This window comes from Chamaea fasciata, unplaced genomic scaffold (assembly GCF_029207755.1).
Source record: "Chamaea fasciata isolate MVZ Bird 193981 ecotype frontalis unplaced genomic scaffold, bChaFas1.0.hap1 SCAF_9, whole genome shotgun sequence".
Taxonomy (NCBI): domain Eukaryota; kingdom Metazoa; phylum Chordata; class Aves; order Passeriformes; family Sylviidae; genus Chamaea; species Chamaea fasciata.
In genome coordinates, this window is record NW_027094094.1 from 15,306,682 (window position 1) to 15,325,800 (window position 19,119).

Consider the following 19,119-nt stretch of genomic DNA (forward strand, 5'->3'; position numbering starts at 1 on the left):
TTTCTAAACTCTGTGTTTTCTGCATTTTAGTTCTTCATAGCTGTCATTATTTGGCAGTAACTCCCCTACAGGCCATATTCTTTATTATTATCATTATTATTTTACAGGTGAAACACTGTTCCTCTCTTTTTAGGATGCTGGTGTTCACAGTAAAGCATGGTATGCCGCTACTTGTGATAGGAAAATGGCAGAAGATGCATTGTACCGATCAAACAAGGTAGGTCACTTTTAAAGAATGTCTATCTTATCATAAAAAAACCCCAAAACTTCAAATAAATAAAAAAAAATTTAAAAGACAACCAGAAGTATTCAGAGAGCATCAGCTGCTTTCTGAACTCAAAGACCAAAGCACTGCAGAGAAAGCTATTACAGACTAGTGAGCTGAGGAAGATCTTAAAGCTCATGCAAAGCCCAGTGGCTTTTAAGTGTCTCCACCACTGTCCAATGGCTCATGTGAAAACAGCTATTTGGAAAGGCTGGTGTTGCTATGCATTTTGAAATAGAAACACTGTGCATTTAAGTATTTGGAGAATTTGCGTTCTCTCAGCTGTTCTTTGTACAAAATCTGGTGCCACAGGAGGGAAGAGGAGCAGTAGAGCTGCATCCTCAGCAGCACGTAGGTTTCCACTCTTGCCTAAGCCCACAGAGCAGGATAAAGGGGCAGAGCATGGGGGCTATCACCAGGTGAAGGCTACTGTGAGTTAGTGAGCACAGGGTTACATTGTCGGGAGTGCAGGTGCTTGGCTGTGCTGAGTGCTTTGACAGCTCTGGAGAAGTGGTATCTCCACCTCTCCCTGCTTTCTTGCCTACCTGCTGCCACTGACAGGAACTATTCCCTTACAGTCTGTGGACCCCAACAGGTGGCTGCCACTGTGTATTTATTACTTCATTTTCTCTCTGGCTGAGAGAAAGAACAGGCAGCAGCATAGGTGACTCTTAAATGACACCTTTGTAAGCTACTGTTAGCAGGAATACATGCCACTTCTCATCTACTGCTATTCTGTTCTTCTAATGGGAGAGAAAGGTTCAATGCTAATATAAATCAAAGGACTAAGCCAAAACCAAACTAAATTGTTGGAAAGAAATGAGGCAAATACACTGACTGCTTTTCTCTCTTTAGGATGGATCTTTTCTAATAAGGAAGAGTTCTGGACAGGACTCACGGCAACCATATACACTGGTTGTGTTTTACAACAGAAGAGTGTACAACATTCCTATACGATTTATTGAATCAACAAGACAATATGCACTGGGCAGAGAAAAAAGTGGTGAAGAGGTGAGATGATGTGGGGATATTTTTCCTTACAGTTTTCAATTAAATACTTTTAATAAGCAAGGACTATGTGTTGCACTATTACCAAAAAAATTCTTCATGTATGAAGATAAAAATATACTCTTTATAATGACTGATCTGTCAAGCTAGAGAAACCAGTGTTATAACACTCCTGTACACTGTAACTAAAACCACAGATCAAATTTAAAACATACTCATAGAGCTGTTTAAATAAAGTTAACAGGATAAAAGCTGCAGCTGCTAGATAAATTTTCTATTTATGGTCCTCCATATACCTTCTATCTAAGACTCTAGTTATGTTTCTTGGAAAATTGCAAAGAATAGCCATGCTCAAAAAAACAGCCCCCCGCCCCCCAACACTGTCAAAAATGAGAATGATATTACTGTTAATACCATTTTCACATAAAGAAAATATTGAACTTTAGCTCTGGAGTGAAAAGATCACTCATTATCTACTCTGCCACAGAGATAATTACTCTGATAACAAAACAGAAACTCAGAACAGAAAAACAGTTTATCACAGCAGAAAGTAGGCTTTTCAGCAATGTGAAAGGAGGCTTGACATAGCCTAATTATCTGCCTCCCAGGCACCAGTTTTGAGATTAGAGAAAATATAATAGCCTGGAGCTCACCTGGTCTTCAACAAAGGGTGAAAAATGACCTCAGGATAAATAGATGGTCCAAAGTCTTGACCCAAGTTCAAGAGGAAAAGCAACAAACCTATCAGATTCTGGATACTAATTTACAGTGGCAAACACTAAAACTGCGTAACTAGAACAGTTCTCATAGATGGCTGCCTGTACCTGTTACTCCTGGACATAGCCTTCCCTCTGAGGTGGCTGAACCATATCTGTCACAGCTTCTGAGCAGCCAGTCTGCAGCCAAGTACATATTAAGTTAAAATGAAATGTCACTTCGCTATGGCCCACAGCAAACTCAGTGGTTCAGTTTGTGCAGGTGGCAATCACAAATGGAAAGAAGGAGACAGCTGGTGCCTGTAATGTCTTCTGTTGTCTACATCTAATATGTTTATGACTAAAATCAGAACTAAGAGAAGGATCAGTGCTTTCACTAAAAGGCAAAGCATCTAACTTGGTAACAAGTAGTTTAACGCTCTTCAATTACATGAGAAGCAAAGATAAAAAGACGCAGTCAATATTCCTGTCAATATTATAGCTTTAAAGGAAGTCAGCACTAATTATTTTTTGTTTTCTTTATCCAGCGCTTTGACAGTGTTGCTGAAATAGTAGAGAATCATCAGCGCACCTCCCTGGTTCTAATTGACAGCCAAAACAACACAAAAGACTCAACAAAACTGAAACATATTGTAAGAGTTTCTTAATCAAACTGCTAAAATGAAGACCTCTTTAATATTCAACATACCAAGACATGGACAAGGTATTAAAAAAAGAAAATCCAAAATTATGGGAAACGCTCTTCAAGAGCACCTACAGACTAGTAAGAAATGCATTTCAGAGAGTTGAACCCCACGTCACTTTTATCAGGAAAGTGTTGACATTTAACACAAGAAGCCAAAGCAGATACGCTGTCATCGGTGACAACATGGGTATCCAAAGTCACAAGAAGAACTGCATACCACAGCCTGGTCCTCTGACTGCTATTTGAAGATCGATTTCTGGAAGGCCATTCTAGTTTTAAAAATGAGAATACCCACAGTGATCTACTCTTTCAGTTTGTCTACCACATATCACTGCTTTCTTTGTGAAGTGCACAACCCCAGAACTAAGAGCAACTTGACCTAATGTATCACTGTGCACAAGTTGAAAATAGGACTGTACTTTGTGATTAGTGGCAATAAATTCACCTGAATGTTTTAGATTTACGGAGATGTGTTGTACTTTCCCTCAGCTTCACTCTGTTTCACTGATATTTTTATTTTCAAATGTACAAATAAAATTTAAAAATACTGTAAACTCAGTAGTGTATGGAGACTTTGCTGGACTGCATTTCTTGGCACCCTTCCAGCAAGAAAGCATCAATTTACTCGCATTGATGTTTTAATGTATATATTTGTATGTGCTCCTCCACAATTTGTTATGAACAGTATCACTTTTTACAGCTTTATCTCATATATATACACACATACACACAATTTGGCTTAATGACTCTCAAACCTTTTCTCTTCAAATTGCCTATTGTTGGTGACCCAGGTGCCCTGCATCGTTGCTAAACTAATTACTTGCTCAGTTCTTGCTGAATTACTGTTAATGGAGACACACAAAGAAAAAAACTCCATTTTTAAAATGTGATAGCCTGTTCTATCACAGCGGTTTACTTATTGTATAACTGTGAACAAAGTAAACTTCCACACATGTTCAAGAGATGAAAACAGATTTGATGAACATATAAACTGCATCAGTGAAAAACTTTTAGGAACAATTGTTAACTAGTTCTAGCTGTGTTTGGTTTCACCACACCTGAAGACTCATCCACCTTAAAGCTATTTTCCAAAACTGACACTTGATACACTCCTGGTTTGTTTTTTGTTCCAAATTAGGCAGTGTTTTCTAGGATTATATTCAAGGCATTAAAGGCAAGACTGAGTCACGACCTGCAAAGTCTCAGCAAGGTCACTTAGGGCCATAGCACAGCTGTATTCTGCAACTACTTCCTTGTGCTTTTGTTGTAGAAGTAATGCACCTGTCTCCTAGAAAGAACTGCATGCCAATATGATGCTCAGCACATGGCTATCTACATACCTTGAGGCATCTCAGCTTCTTCCCTCCGCAACACAATACTTACCCAATTGTAGTGTGATGAGACACTGCAAGTAAGAAATGACGTATACAGACTTCACACAAGCCTACCTCTCACAGATCATTCACAGTACTACATAAGGGCTATGTTTAGCATATTGCTCAGTTTTTATCAGTTTTACATTAATATGCTTAATACTACTGAAATTTTTAGAAAATTAAGATTGCCAAGTTGAGGTGTCAAAATTAACACAAAAGATAGTATGTCTGCAAGCTTAATTTACTCCTATCTATGTACTATTATATTTAGCACCTTTAAGCGTCACTTTAGAAGCTATTTCAAGCAATACTCACAATGGATGTACACTGTGAAAAAGCAGCCACTGAGTATTTAAATTCCTGTGCATTCATGTAGTCCCTGCCTTTCGCTTATGTACTGCACAGTATTTAAACTTGGGTACTAACAGTCTGTCTGCTAACCTTTCTGTGTTGCTCCACAAAATCTCTAGGTTCTTCAAACATTCTTTCCGAGTTAAATGTGCAGTATGTCCATAATTCTAGACCTGGGGGAAAAAATAGTGTGAACAAGGGAAATTCAAGTGTATATCTTTCATACAAGAGACTAGGTATCACTTTTTTAAGGTAATTAGCACTGAGCACTTTAAAGCACTGCTGCTCCTGCCCCTCAGCTCTAAGTGCTTAGCAGTACATTTGTGGCTGACCTACAAATACCAGATATGCTCTAGATGAACAGGCCAGTTACCTTCACCCTCCAACCTTACTTTATTTTTTATCCATGTTTATGTGATGGATAGGGCATAGATAATACATTATTATAGGGCTACCTTACAGTTTTGACAAGGCAGGGAGCTGATAGGCAACACAATGTTCCACAAAATAATCCAGTCAGCCTGAAATAAGAACTTCTTAAGCACAAAGTAAGACTCCATGGGGGGACAAATCCCCCCTTCCCAAACCCACCAGTATGCCATCACCTACTTTACTACCCTTAGTGTTTTGTACAGGAACAAACGAAGCAGACCGGTTACTTTGCTTTCCATACCCAAGCTAGGTCTGCTCTAGCTTGGCAGGACTATGGTGCAGACATATTTTGAAATGTGGTTTTAGCCAGAGAAGGTTTAAGCAAGTTTTGGGTATATGATTGTACCAAGTTACCATTTCCTACATTCTGGACATAAATTGGTGCTCAGGATGAAGCCTGCTGTGTTAAAAATCCCAGTGCTGTGGGCTGAAAATGTAGGAAATGGTGACTTGGTGTGGCTGTTGCAGTGCTAGCAGTCATCTTAATGCCACCACATGTATGCACCAGGTAACAGGTATATCAAGTCTGACCTGACAGACACGGCAACACACCTCTCCCCTCATCTTTCTTTGATACTGTGATACTGTTAGCTAATTTCCTTTCCATATAACTATCATTCACTGAATTGCTAAAACAAAACAACAACAACAACAAACCACTACATACACACAAAAAATCCCTAAACCTAGAACTAAAAATGAACTAGTTCTTTTGTATGAGAACTCAGGGCAAAGTGTCATATTTAATAATGTACAAACAAGAAATGTTTTCTGCCTACCCAACACAGAGAATACGAGTACTGCATATCATTCCTGACAATGTTGCTCCATGAAAGGAGTAAGAACTTGCATTCTCAAAAATCCAAGTGTTCAGACACACAAGTTACAAAACTACATTCTTCCTTCAATCAAAAGCACCAGCAGCAAACAGATTATTAGGAAGTGTTGTTTTAAAAAAAAAAAAAAAGTCTCACATAACAACAGCTCTGTAACAATTTTTTGTTGAAACACTGGAATTACTGAGGAAGGGCACCATGGATTACTGATGAATACACATCTTGTCAAGAATACATAATGGGATAGATTTTAGGCCTCTTCAAGGTTGAACACAGATACTAGTGCAAACAGTTGATGACCTTGTGCTTGCACCTGTCTTTGTATGTCCCAAAACAATATAATCAATTCAAGGTTTATCTTGCTGTGTGCAATGTTACAAGCTCTTTTAAAATGTCGTGGTTGCAAAGTCAAGCACTCAAAATCAAGATACTTCAAGCTACCTGTGCAACCTTGTCACATCAGCTATATTCATTACAATACAAGCATTAAATACACAATCATTGAATATTTTTCCATATGTATTTATGTTTCACTTGGTTCATGCAATACTTCAGGGATAAATTGCAGCTGTGTAATGAAAAACTGTGGTTTGTAGGATATTTGTAAGATACCTTTCCCCATTTACTGAAGATGCTGAGAAATGCCCCGTTAAAGTAGCTGAACATTTCACTGAAGAACTGAGCATATTTTCCCTGCATCTTCTACTGCACTTTCTACTGTGACACAGGTCAAATCACTTCAACCAAATTTTCTCCTGATGGTAATTTATTGTGATGTTGATTTCAGTGAAGTCCCACCTGAGATTTTCTGAAACCTGATCTGCAGAAATGCTGAACTCTAAGGATCTCAAGCAACGCACTATGGAAAAGGAAGGTCGTAAGAATAAAATTATATACTTAGAACAGTACTTGAGCAACCCGCACTAAATAATACGAGGACCTAATTAAGGGTGGGGAAACAATACATTTTATCACTACCCAGGAGGGAGCAATAATTCTCTGCACTGAATGAGATGGCTGTCCACATAAGAAGTGACACATGCCAATTAATTAAGATCATATAAAGCAACCCTGTTTCAACATTTCCTAGCTTTACAATGTTTTCACAGTACCATTTAAGGTCAATTCATACGAAAACAAACAAGTTAGAAAAAAATTCCAGTGACAGTTGTCACTCTCATGATTCATCAATACAGAGAAAACCCCCTAATGCTACAGAATTTCCAGAACTGTTAATAAAAACTGGTCATCCTAGCTGAAATTGCACCAAATAGGTTTAGAAACAAATTTCACATACATTTTTTCCACAGAAGGCAAAGACAATGTCCAAAATTCATGGGTTCAATTTCACAGCTTACAGAAGAGCAACCTGAGGCAGGATCCTTCTAGTCAAAAAAGCTTAACATGTTTTTGTCCTTTCCTAATCCTGTTTCTTTCCAACCTGCTTCCTCACCACTACACTGGTCTTCTTCAAAGTTCCTAGCCAAAATAACATCAGAGCTCAAGCCCACTGTGCAGCACAAAATGATCCAGGTTAGATACACAACACATACCAACTGTATATTAATTCACCCAAACTACACTGATCTTTGAGGTCAGATCTTCAGTTGACTTCCATACATAACTCAGCAGCTGCAAGGCTAGTGTGCATCTTCCTGTCAACACACATGTCAAGAAAGAAAAATGTATCTAATCACTGAAGCAATTGTTTTTAAGTAATTTTAACACTTTTTAAAACATAAGTTGAATTCATGTTAGTGGTGACATGCCTGTGACATCCATGACTTCTTACTGTTTCATTGGTAGCAAGCAATCTGCTTTTAATCAATTTTCATTTAAGGAACCAGTAAAAGGAAACTACCTGGATTGCATACAATCTAACCCCCCCCCCCGAGATTTAAATGCCTCAGTCCTCTCCAAGCCTTACTGTTCAATTTTGACAGTTTTTGCATCAATACTTTGGGAAGCTGGCTTACACCTTCATACTTGGGCAAAAGGTGCCAGCCATATGGTAAGAGCAGTAAGACTGAAACTTCTAGCCTACAGAGGTTCATTAAGAACCTGGAGGACAAAAACAACAAATTACATCCTCAAGATATAATTACTGTGGATAATAAGGACCTTCATCTGTACACCCTCAGTCACTATGGTTAAGAGGTCTTTTGTTTACGTGCCGTCATATAAAGACGAAAAACTGTAAAGCATAGTCTCTCTTCATTATCCTTAAAAATGAAAGTAGAAAGCAAGCAGGCTCCTAAGAACATTACCCCACTGGCTGGTAAAATAAGGGAAGAATAACTCGAACCTTGGTTTTGCCGAACCCCTGGTGCCCCAAAAGGCAGTGTATCTCAATAAACAATAGTGGAAAACATTAAGTCATTATGGGGACAAATTACATCCACCTGAAATAAAGCTATGATGCAATTATAAGCCTAAAATGGTGCTCTGCACCTCCCCATATCCTGACCTTCCTACACGGTTTGTTTTTGGCAGACGTAGCAAGACAGAAATATTTTCTATAAATGCTCAAAGTCATATGCTGTAAACACAAGTTATAGCAAATTTAATATTGACAAAATCAATACAGATTAGGAATGTTCACCATTCTTAAACACCATATACATTATGAATATATATACTGTATATTCTCAATCATTTTCATTCTGACGCACCGTATCAACACAATCATAATTTGTTTTATTAATTTATATGAAAAATACTTCACTAAGAAAGTAGACAAACTGCACAGAAATAGTACAAGTGTCATGTGCATAGCAATATAGCTTAAAGCATTCACATATGGCTTTTTTTAAAATGAAACTGTTGGGGGAATGGCCCTATATGGACCCATGGTTACACAGTCGACATAATGTAAACTGCTTCACATCTTTGAGGCACTTGCTAATAATAGTGTTCAATCCCTGAAAAACAAAATCAAGAGCTAATAAGTGAAAAAAACAAAAATCCCAGGATAACAGTTGTGTGTACTCGAAAAGATTTTAGAAATTGGTTTTAGTAGTGCATGCACAGAACTGAAAAACTGGGGGAAGGGGTGTAATTTCTGTGCAAGAATTATACCAAGTAACTGAAAAGTATAAAAATATTTACATGTTTAGGGATTTTAAGTATGTACAGAACAAAAGCCCTGAAGACTCATTCTACAGAATAAAAATATAGCACATAATAGCAGTAATAAAAATAATATATTTTTTAAATATATTTTTTGTATTTGCAGTTAGTTACAAGTTATTTAAATCACAAAGTTCTTTAATCTTTCTCAAATCGGATGGCAATAGGGAACACACTCTTTCTTTTAAAACACAAGCACTTTGCATCCTTTTTCAACCTCAGGTACAATACTGACATACAAAACAGAATGACTTGTGTATCCTAATCCAACTGATTTTCTTTTTTTGAAACTTTAATGAATAATATTGATTTACTTCACTGGTCATCGTTCCATTAACAAATTCCAATCTCGAGTAGCCTCCATCAGATGCCTCTGTCCATGCCCTACCCAATTATCCTGATTGTCAAATATTCTACCACAAAACCAGCAGCTAAACTTAGCTTTCAAGGTATTATTAGAGGTAGTTTTCACAATCTGGTAATTGTTTTTGCTAGTCTTTTTCAGTGTCAATTTTAAGACAAATCTTTCTTTTACAGGGTTAATGGGTTTTATTGTCCTGTATCTTTTTTGAGAAAAATCATCAGTAGTTACATCCGCAGGATTGCAGAAGTCTTGCTGCAGAAGAGCTTCAACAGTTCTTTTTGACAATAAAACCTTAAGAACATGTCCCTTAAATTTAGCAATACTTTTCATTAAATTTACAACTTCTGGAACATCTGCATCAGGATGATTAAGCACAACAACTGGTTGATTTCTCCGGGGGCATTTTACAAGCTGGTTAGAATTAAAAGGGAGTAACTTCAAAGTCCTCACAGTTTTTTTTGATGCCCTTGATTTGTAAGGGCTACCTGATTCATTAACAATTTCAGCTGGATTCTTTTCCTTACACTTTCTGTGCAACACTGCTTTCTTTCTAGGAGGTTCTGGGCAACTAGTCTTCCTTTTACGTTTGAAATTCTTCTTTCTTTGCCCACCCAGAGTTCCTGAACTTTTAGACCTAGCTTGTTTTAAACTAGGTTTTACTTTTGCAGTTCTGTTTTGGGTGCTCCATGTGGACTTCTGACAACCAGCGTTATTCCTCTTGTTAGCAGTTATTACTTGTGTACTCTCAATAGAACATTTTTGCAACTGCGTCCCTGCAGATCTAGCAGAATAAACAGGTTCTACAGGAGGAACACAACATGCTGGATTAGAGCTCGCCAAAGAGGCATTTGCTGGCATTAACCCACCTGTTAAGTTTAAGGCATCATTAAAACTAAGATTAGTTTGTTTCTGTGCTAGTGCAGGAGTAAGGAACTGCAAGTTATCCACCTGTAGTGAGGGCACCGAGTTGCTTACTGACTGAGTGTTATCAGACAGTGTATCTGAAGTAGGAGTCTTAATTTTCAGCAAAAGCTGTTGTTGCATGGCTCCAGTTTTCTTTGGTTGACAATTTTGATGAGCATTATCCTGAAAAAGAATTGGTTTATGAACTACAGGCTTGTTTGGTGTCATACATTTCAGAAAAACTTCCTGCTGTCCATCAGGCGAAAGTGCATGAACATGTTGTTCCTGTTTAATTTCCTGCTGTTTTACTGACTCCAAAGAACCAAAGACAGCATCCTGGTGCTCTGGTAACGCCTTCACAGAAGAAGTTGCTTTCACAGACGACTCTGACGAGTTTGTCATTACAAGAGGTGCTTTGAATGGCATACCATTCAACGAGTCATTTACTGTACTACATACTTCCCCATTACAGGAACTTCTTATATTTCTAAAACTGCCATTTTCACCCCTCACTTCTGAAGCTGATATGGTTATTTTCCCAAATTCTCTGGATGCAATTCCCCCTGAAACCTGAGAACTATCATTAGGGGCATTTGCAACTGTTCCAACTGCCCCACTAAAAGTCAAAATCATTCCAGGTCCTTTATTTGAAACAAAAGATGCAGGTACACCTTTAGTAACATGCCCACCTGATGAACTGGTTGATGGAAGAGATTTTCCAGAAACCATCTGTTGTCTAGACTGGTTAGAAAGGTGGAAAGGAACAAAAAATCGTGACGGAAGGGACTGAACAAAAAGGGTTTTCTTCTGTTCCTGAGGAACAGGCAAAACTGGTGAAAAGCTGCTAGGATTCTGAGACGCAGACAGTACTTTATCTTTTACTAACTGCTGTGTAAACTCATCTGTAGGAGGTTTTAGCAAAGTACCAACACCCGGAGTTCTGGATAATTTGTCCACATCCTGTGAATCAAGTGATGTTTTGGGTGTCAGTCTTTCTCTCCCACAACACGTACCTTCATTTGTGCTACATCTTGTGTTCAACTCTCTCGTACAGAAAGGGAAGGGTACATTAGAAGGAGGCCTCTGAAAACCACACGTCGTTGCAGAGCTTTTTAAACGTACGCAGGCCGCATTCCTGGTCTCAGGACCAGAAAGCAGTTTATCAGAACAAAGTTTGACACAGTTACTCGTCTTGCTGTGGAACTCTTGCTGAGAAGTTGTTTTTACTTTTAACACATCTTGCAGTAACTGGTTTATCTCAGGCGATAAATAATTAGCTGCCTGTTCACTTTGCAATGAGAAAACAGATGTGATTTTAGGCATTAAGAAAGAGTTAACACAATCAGAGGCATTTTCCTGGTATTTCTCAGCTACGTTCTGAAAGCCTTGCTCTGTGTTAGTGTCCAAATACTGTTGGCCATTATGCTTGTCCTCTGTAAAACACTCGCTGTCAACACCACATTTAAATTGGCTTTTAAAAGACACAGAATTATTCTTAGTGTTTATGTGTTCGTAAGTTTTATTAATATTTGATTGGGCTGACACAACTTTCTCTGCTTCTAAACCTTTCATGGATTCTGAATGTGAAGATGCAGGTTCATTTCTACTGTTTCGAAAAGAACCTCTTTCGCTATATTCTTTGTATCTGTCATCTGCTGATGTCCAAATGCTACATGGATTAGCCAAAGAGTCCATTTTGGAATAGTTGTGAAAAGACAACAACCCTTCATTAGATGAATCCACTGAGGTTGAACAACAGAGATTATCAGTTCCACTACTACTATTCAGGCCACCATTTTGCATTTTCAGTTCAGGAAAGAAGGGCATTTTCATAGGGTCATAATGAAGGGTATTTGTAATAGTGGGCGGTAATACCTGAGGATGACTTGAAGGACGAAAGCTTCCCCATGAGATACTAGTTTGAGTTCCAATTTTTGTTACCTCTTCATGCAGAGGTACAGTTGAGTCCAGCTTCATTGGCAAATAATTTGGACCTTTTCCTACAGCTATGTTAGAAGGTGCTACAGTTTCAGAAACACTCCTACCATACAATATGGAATGATTCTGTTTTTTCACTTTTGTTTTTCCTGAATGAGGAGCAGGACAAGAAAATGGAGGGGAGGTTAATGGATGAACACAACTGTTCTTTAAGGTTGACTGATCAGTTACATGTGGTATAGCACCTGAAGACAAGCCAAAGGAATCCGCAGTCTGTAGCAAAGGAGTTGCAGAACCTTCTTTAACAGGATCAACCTTCTGACCCAACAAATATTCACTTTGCTTACTTGTAGGTAGTAATTTTATAACAATATGTTGTTTTCCATCTACCATTTTAAAGCCCACAAATTTAGCACTGTAATTTGCTGGAACAGATATTTTATTATTTTTAACTATCAATACTGTTGGCCCATGAACAGCATTTTTCAATAATCCCAGGCCGTAACTTGTTCCATCATCTGCCTTATTGTATTGTGCAGTAGTAGCAGAGAGAGTCCCACCCATGAAATGACACTTTTCTGTGTATTTAATTTGATCTCTCTCTTCATTGATTTCCACATCTCTCATACACTGGTTCAGCTCCTCAGCATTTGTCTGAACTTTATTCACACTTCTTAGCACCTGTGTATTTTCTTCTCCGGCCCTGTCACTTCCACTGCTTATCTTCTTCCATCTCCAGAGTGTTTTTTTTGATGCTCCCATTTTATACCTTCTTAATACAAGCTTCAGTCCTGCTGGAGTCTTTACTATTCTTTTTTCATATTTATCTTTTTCCAGTTTTTCTTTTGTAATTAAGTGGTCTCTGTGTAAAGCTATGATGTGTTTTAAAACATAATCTTTCCGTGATGTGCTGTAACTGCAGTAAGGACAACCAAAAGAAAACATACTCGTATGAACAAGAAGATGATTTTGGAGCTCCTCCTCTGTCAAGTTTTCTTGATGGCATTTTCCACATTTATAGGGAATCTCTTTATGTTTGTGAATGTGCTGAACAAACGTACCCACATCATGTGTAGAAAATCCACATTTTTCACACCGAAAGTATCCATTTACACAATGCTTTGATATGAAGTGTTTTGTCAAAGCCAACAAAGTGTACACCTGTTCATCATTACAGAGCTCACATTTTACTAAAGTGCTACGATGGATGCGTCTGTGCTGTTTAAATGACTGGAAGTCATTAGCTGAGAAGCTGCACATCTCACAAGGATACAACGGCAACTCGCCATAGTGTAACAGCTGAAAATGTTTCTGCAGGTCATTTGGGCTGTATCTAATGTTATCCTTGCACTTCGTACAAGTGAAATTCAGTATCTTTGCTGCAGTTTTCAACCCTTCTTCAAATTGCACTTCTGGTTTAATTTGCAAGTGGCTTCCTTCTGAACAACTGAGATTGCTTCCGCTTATTTTCACTAGACTTAAAGACTTCCTTGCAGTTTGATGCTTACACTGAAAGAGTTTTCTAAACCTATCAACTTCATGTTTCATTAATACTTCATTTGGAATGTTCACCTTGGGCAATTCAATTTTCACATTTTTCAGTCCATAAGTGAGATTGACATCTAAAATTGCAGGTTGAATCATCACACTTAAAGGATCACTCACCAGTTCTTTTTTCAAAGTAATGTCTGTAGAAAAATTCTTCATAGCATTGTGTTTTAAGAAACTGATTTGCTTTTCGTCACAAAAAAAGTGTTCCTGTTCAGATGACATGATTTTAGGTTTTACTTTTCTTTACGTGAATTCTTGAGATTTAGTCTTACTTCTGGCAGCAAATGAGACAATTGTGCCAAGTTATTCTCAAAGCTCTACAACTTCCCCATTTCATTCTCCTGAAATTAAAAAAAAAAAACAACAAAGCAAATAAATACTTTTAAAACTAATGCAATTAGAACACCTATTACAACACACTAACAAATATATGCCAATCTTGGAAATTGTTAATTTTTGTAATATCACTTGAGGGGTTAATAAAAAAGGATGAGGCAAAAAAAAAGCTATAACACTGTAACCTTTATTTGTTTGTGTTGGGGGTGTTTGTTGGTTTGTTGTTTGAAGGTTTTTTCAAAAAAAAACAAACTTGAAAAATATGTTTTAAAGAACAACATCTACTGAAAGATACAGGTCATCAAATTTTGGGCTTCTCCCACCCCGTAAGCATAAAGAAATCCAAAGACCTACTTTTTTAAAATGAAGCCTGGGTTAATTACTCATTTGGGATTTCAAGCAAATAAAAACACTCCTATGTGAGATGGGTCACTAACTGAACATAACTGAAGTACTACAAACAAGTCAAAATCTATAGAATTTGGTATTTTTATTACTGAAGTGTGCTACTCTATTGGTAACTATTGTGCTTAAAAAGTAAAACAAAGTAAGATCAGAATCTGACAAAGTATCTACTTCAGTAATGGAGACATGACCTCTACCAACAGCAAAAACTGATCCCAATGACCTACAATGAATTTTTCACATGCCCACCTTTAGTACCCCACAAGTCTGAATCAGTCAACCAATAAAAGTTCTCAGGTTTCTCATTGCATGTTCCTGGGTACATGTTAATATTTTCAGTGCACGACTGACAACAGTACCCCTCTATGGATTAAAAGGCTCAAACAGTTATGGTCAGCATCACTGTCTTCCTCCATATTTCACGTCACTGTTTCCGTAACAGGCTGCATCAACAATTTATAGCAGCTCAAGTCCATGCTTGAACAACTCTCCTGCACAGAATGTCTACACAGAATCGGCAGAATTGGAACAGCAGCAAAATAAATTTAAATTCTGAAAAGCAACACTAGAAAGAAAGAACTGTTTCTTCACTAGTCTAACATTTTTTTCTAAAAAGTTTTTCCACAGTACGAGTCACAAAGTCACTTTCTTCTTTCCTAACAAAAGTTACTAAATTGTTAGCAATTCTCTCTCCCCTACTCTCATGCTTGCCCTGAAGCAACACAGACTTGGAACTCATTAGATCACTTATTTATTCACATTCAAACTGAAAGAATGATCACATCCTCTCCCTCACTGTGATTAAGTGTAAGGGTTGCTTCTAGATCTCCAAGCCATCATAAGCATTAGCCCCTAAGGTCTTTCCCACAGTCCTGGGAGAAGGAAGTATCTAGCATTAGATATGCAAATACTTGACAAAGAAAATGGAGACTGAAAAATTTTGAAGCCCATGTTCTTGTATCATGTAGCAAAAAACCAAAACACTTTTCTTTTTTTAAAGCACATGCTTTAAGGCATTCCTTTGGAGAAGATACTAGCACTTCTGCACAATCCTTGAAAACAATCATCACAACAGACTTTGACACTATACACCGACTCTAATATCAAATCAATTCATTGTGTTCTCCAGACATGAGACCTGCAAGACTTCAACTATACATCAAAAAAAAAAAAAAAAAAAAAAAAAAAAAAAAAAAAAAAAAAAAAAAAAACCCCACCCCAAAACAACAAACCACAGAGACATACACTACCTCCTCAGAATCTCTCCAAATGGAAACACTATGGGTACAGGATTTTTATTTTTCTTTTAACTCAATGACACATTCCCCCAACTTCCACATAAAAGATTAATATGTGGGAGATTACCCTACTTCGAGCCTTGAGAAGAGAACAACTCCTGTGCATTTACATTCAATTCCACCAAAAGAGCCTTGAGAAGAGAACAACTCCTGTGCATTTACATTCCATTTCCACCAAAAGAGTACTGCATTAAAATGCATTCTCCTGCCAATGGTATATCGCTTATCTGAACAGAAGCAAGCTGAACTTCCCCATAAAGAATAAGTAACCAAAAATGATTTGGATTTGTTTGCTTGAACAACTTTTTTAATACACAGGTGCAACACACAGATTACAGGTTGCATGATGCAATACATCATCCTGATGGTAGCTGCCCATCCTTCAGATTAAAAGGTTATACTGCCAGACACTGAAACCTCAAGTACATTTACAATTAAAACTATAGAAACCAGAAGTGGATAAAGTACTGCAGAGAACAAGGCTCAGGCTTTCAATACCAAGCCAACATGGTCCTCAAATGGGAAACACTTACACTTGGCAAAGAGTCCCGATCTTAGATCTCCTTGAAATAATCAACCTAATAACTTAAAACTTGAATATGTTATTTTTGGGTAGCATGCAACCATCAACAAGCTCCTGCAGCATGACAAATAAAAATATTTACTTGAAATAACCATTAAAAAAAGGACTTTTTTATCCCAGGGATCTTTAAATGCACATTTTCAAAGAAATCTGACTTACACGTTAAGAAAATACTTGACTTCAATTCTTCAACAGCTGGGGTTTTTTCCACACACACAGAAGAGGTAAGTATGCAAGACTCAGAAAAGGCCACAGTCAGGAGAAATACTAAAAAAGTTCTGGAAACAAAAGGAAAAGTATTTTAAATGGTGTAAATACAAGCATAACTGAAAGAATAAGCTGAAAAGAACAAATTCCTCACACATTTATATTACGGGGATTTTTAATACATTGAAGACAAAAATAGTTTTCTCCCAAACTCTTCTCCCAAAGAACATCAAAGGCGATACCAATACTGTATATATACACAATATAACAATGCCTATTTTACCTTAGCTTTGCCACTCCATCTCAGGCACTCATAGCTGGGAAGCACAAACACATGATGACTTAAAAACAGCATAGAAAGAAGTGACTGCTATCTCTGTCCATCAAATTTTAACTTGAAATCAAAAGGCACTTATCTTTTCGCAAGCAAAAATTTTAAAGGCAAAGACTTTATTATAAATTTCTATAAAGGGCAAAAGCCTGGGAAGGAGGGAAAATATTAAATTTACAGTATCTGAAACAAGTAAGTAGATTTAAATGCATAATGAGTACAAACACTGAAGATACATAAGCATGTGCCACTCAGTCAAAATATACCCACAGCACTAAGAACAGGTGGAAGTAACCACTTCAGGCTCTCAGCCATAATATTCTTCCCCAAAAATGCTGCAATATGTCCATATTTTGTTTAAAGAAAGTATAGAGAGAAAGTCTTAGCTATATAATTTGATCTAGTGAGAGACAGGAGTTAGGACACTGCTAAATGAGATAACTTTTACAGTTTTCCCATTTCGAACTACATTCAAACTGGGTATTCCAGCAGGCAGTATCTTCAAGATTTCTGAAAAAAATGAGACTTATTTAAATTTTGTTAAATAAATAAATAAAATTATACCGAAGTATATGCCTTGTCCAGACCCATTCTATGTGCCTGCAAATTTAGAGTGGTGCCTTAATCTCTCCCAAGACCGGGACACATGCAGGAACATACAAAACTAGATCTTAAGAAACCCACAGAGCTGGAGCAGTCAGATACAACCTGACCAGCACAACGGTAGTCCAGGAAAAAAAAAAAAAAAATTTTTTTTAAATCACCGAAGCCTTCTCAGAGCTCACACACACAGACTGTCCGTGCCACAGGACGAACCTGCCATTTACCCACACAGTAGCTGAACGCGGCGGCGGCACACGGCCAGCGCCAGCCCACCTGCGGGCGGACACTGCCTCCGCCCGCCCGGGGCTGCCGGGGGAGCGGCGGTGCCACGGCCGCGGCTGGCCGGGAGCCGGCCAGGGGCCGCGGCGGCCGGTCAACGCCGGGACAAAGCGCGGGGCGGCCGACGAGGCGATGGCAGCTCGGGAGCTCCGTCCGACCGCGGGCACAGCAGCGGGCGCCGGCGACACCGGGGTAGGGGCGAGCGAGGCGCGTCCGTCGCCGGCTCCTCCTCGGGAGCCCCGCGGCAGCGCCGCCCCCGCCCGCCTGGGGCGCCCGCACGGCTCCGAGCCGCTGGCGGCTCTCGGCGCGCAGCCCGGCGGAGGGATACGGTCCCCGGCCGCCCGGCTGCGGCACACGAGGCCAGTCCTGCCCGGTCCTGCCCGGTCCCGCCGCCCCGGGCGCGCCCCGCGGTCCCGCCTGCCCCCGGCCCCGGCCGCCCCGCGAGCCCCCCGCGGCCGGCGGGCGCGAACTATGTAATGTCTCACCTCACCACGGGGCACCGACCCGCCCCGTCACGGCCGCTCGTGCCCCTTGCCCGCTCAGCTCCGCTGCGAGCGGCGCCGGACCGTCTCTCCCGCACCGCGCGGGACCTCCCCGCTCCCCGCCCGACGCTTCCCGCGGAGTTACCTCGGGAACCGCCACCGCCGGCGAGGCGCTGCCGGCCGCCATCACAGTTTCCATCCGGGGACTGCCGGGTGCGAGCCCGGCCCAGGGGCGGCCGCGGCGGAGGGATACGCGTTCACCTGAGGGATGGGCGGACGGCGGCCGCCGAGGCCCAAGGGGAGAGGGGGCGGGGCGGTTCCGGCAGGTCCGGCCGCCTTGGCCTCGTCCCCCTTCTCCCGTTCCGCTTCCTCCGCCTTGGGCACATGGCCCGGCCGCTCCCACCGTCCTTCCTTGAGTGGCTGTGCGCTGCCCTGTAGCCAAGGGCATGCTTGGGCCGGTGGCCGCCAATGGCAGGGGCAAGGAGAGCTGCTGCCCCTCACAAAACACTCATAATAAGCAAGGGCCGGCCCGGAATGTTTGTGCCGCGCTCTAGACATGGGTTCGCTGACCTGCAGAGACACAACAGTAAGCACAAAATATAAAGGGCTGCCTGTAGCAGGTGTCAGCAGTTCAATCATCCAGGACAATTTAAGTGCGTTAGATCGATTAATTTGTTTTAACATGCTCAAAATAACATAAAAATCAGAGCTGATAACCGCTGCAAAGTGCTTGTCTTGTTAGAGACACAGTATCATTTCTGCTTAGGAGGGGCATCAACAGAGCTTGCCGATCGGAGCAGGCTCTTCGCGTTTGTGCCAAGTTCTAATGCACGTGGAAGACGCCCAGAGTGAGGTCAGCGAAGAGTATGAAGGCATGTGAGAAGTAGGAAATTGACCTGCAGCATGGCCAGAAAAGGGTGAATGCCCATGACAGAAATAGACTGTAAAGATGAATTGTGAATGAAGAGATCATTGGAAAGGAAATCCTTCCCCCACTTAGGAAACAGCGATCAAAAATCAAAAGCAAGGAGGAGAAAGCTC

At 39.9% G+C, this 19,119-nt stretch overlaps 2 protein-coding genes across 7 annotated transcripts in view; one reads left to right on the top strand and one right to left on the bottom strand.

Annotated features, from left to right (window-relative positions):
* BLNK (B cell linker) overlaps window positions 1–3,147 on the top strand; it is a 92,010-nt gene extending 88,863 nt beyond the window's left edge. For all 6 annotated transcript variants that reach the window (XM_066191158.1, XM_066191156.1, XM_066191155.1 and 3 more), the window contains 3 exons: window positions 134–217; window positions 1,121–1,276; window positions 2,517–3,147. In XM_066191158.1, the coding sequence (XP_066047255.1) occupies window positions 134–217; window positions 1,121–1,276; window positions 2,517–2,636 (360 nt within the window). In that variant the 3' untranslated portion in view covers window positions 2,637–3,147. The remainder of the gene's footprint in view (window positions 1–133; window positions 218–1,120; window positions 1,277–2,516) is intronic.
* Window positions 3,148–8,497: 5,350 nt separating this feature from the next.
* On the bottom strand, window positions 8,498–18,301 carry ZNF518A (zinc finger protein 518A). The gene is made up of 3 exons (XM_066191165.1): window positions 18,224–18,301; window positions 16,336–16,454; window positions 8,498–13,895 (listed from the first exon to the last, which is right to left on the bottom strand). The coding sequence occupies exon 3, from the start codon at window positions 13,774–13,776 to the stop codon at window positions 9,121–9,123; it is 4,656 nt and encodes a 1,551-aa protein (XP_066047262.1). The 5' UTR covers window positions 13,777–13,895; window positions 16,336–16,454; window positions 18,224–18,301; the 3' UTR covers window positions 8,498–9,120.
* Between the last annotated feature and the right edge of the window lie 818 nt (window positions 18,302–19,119).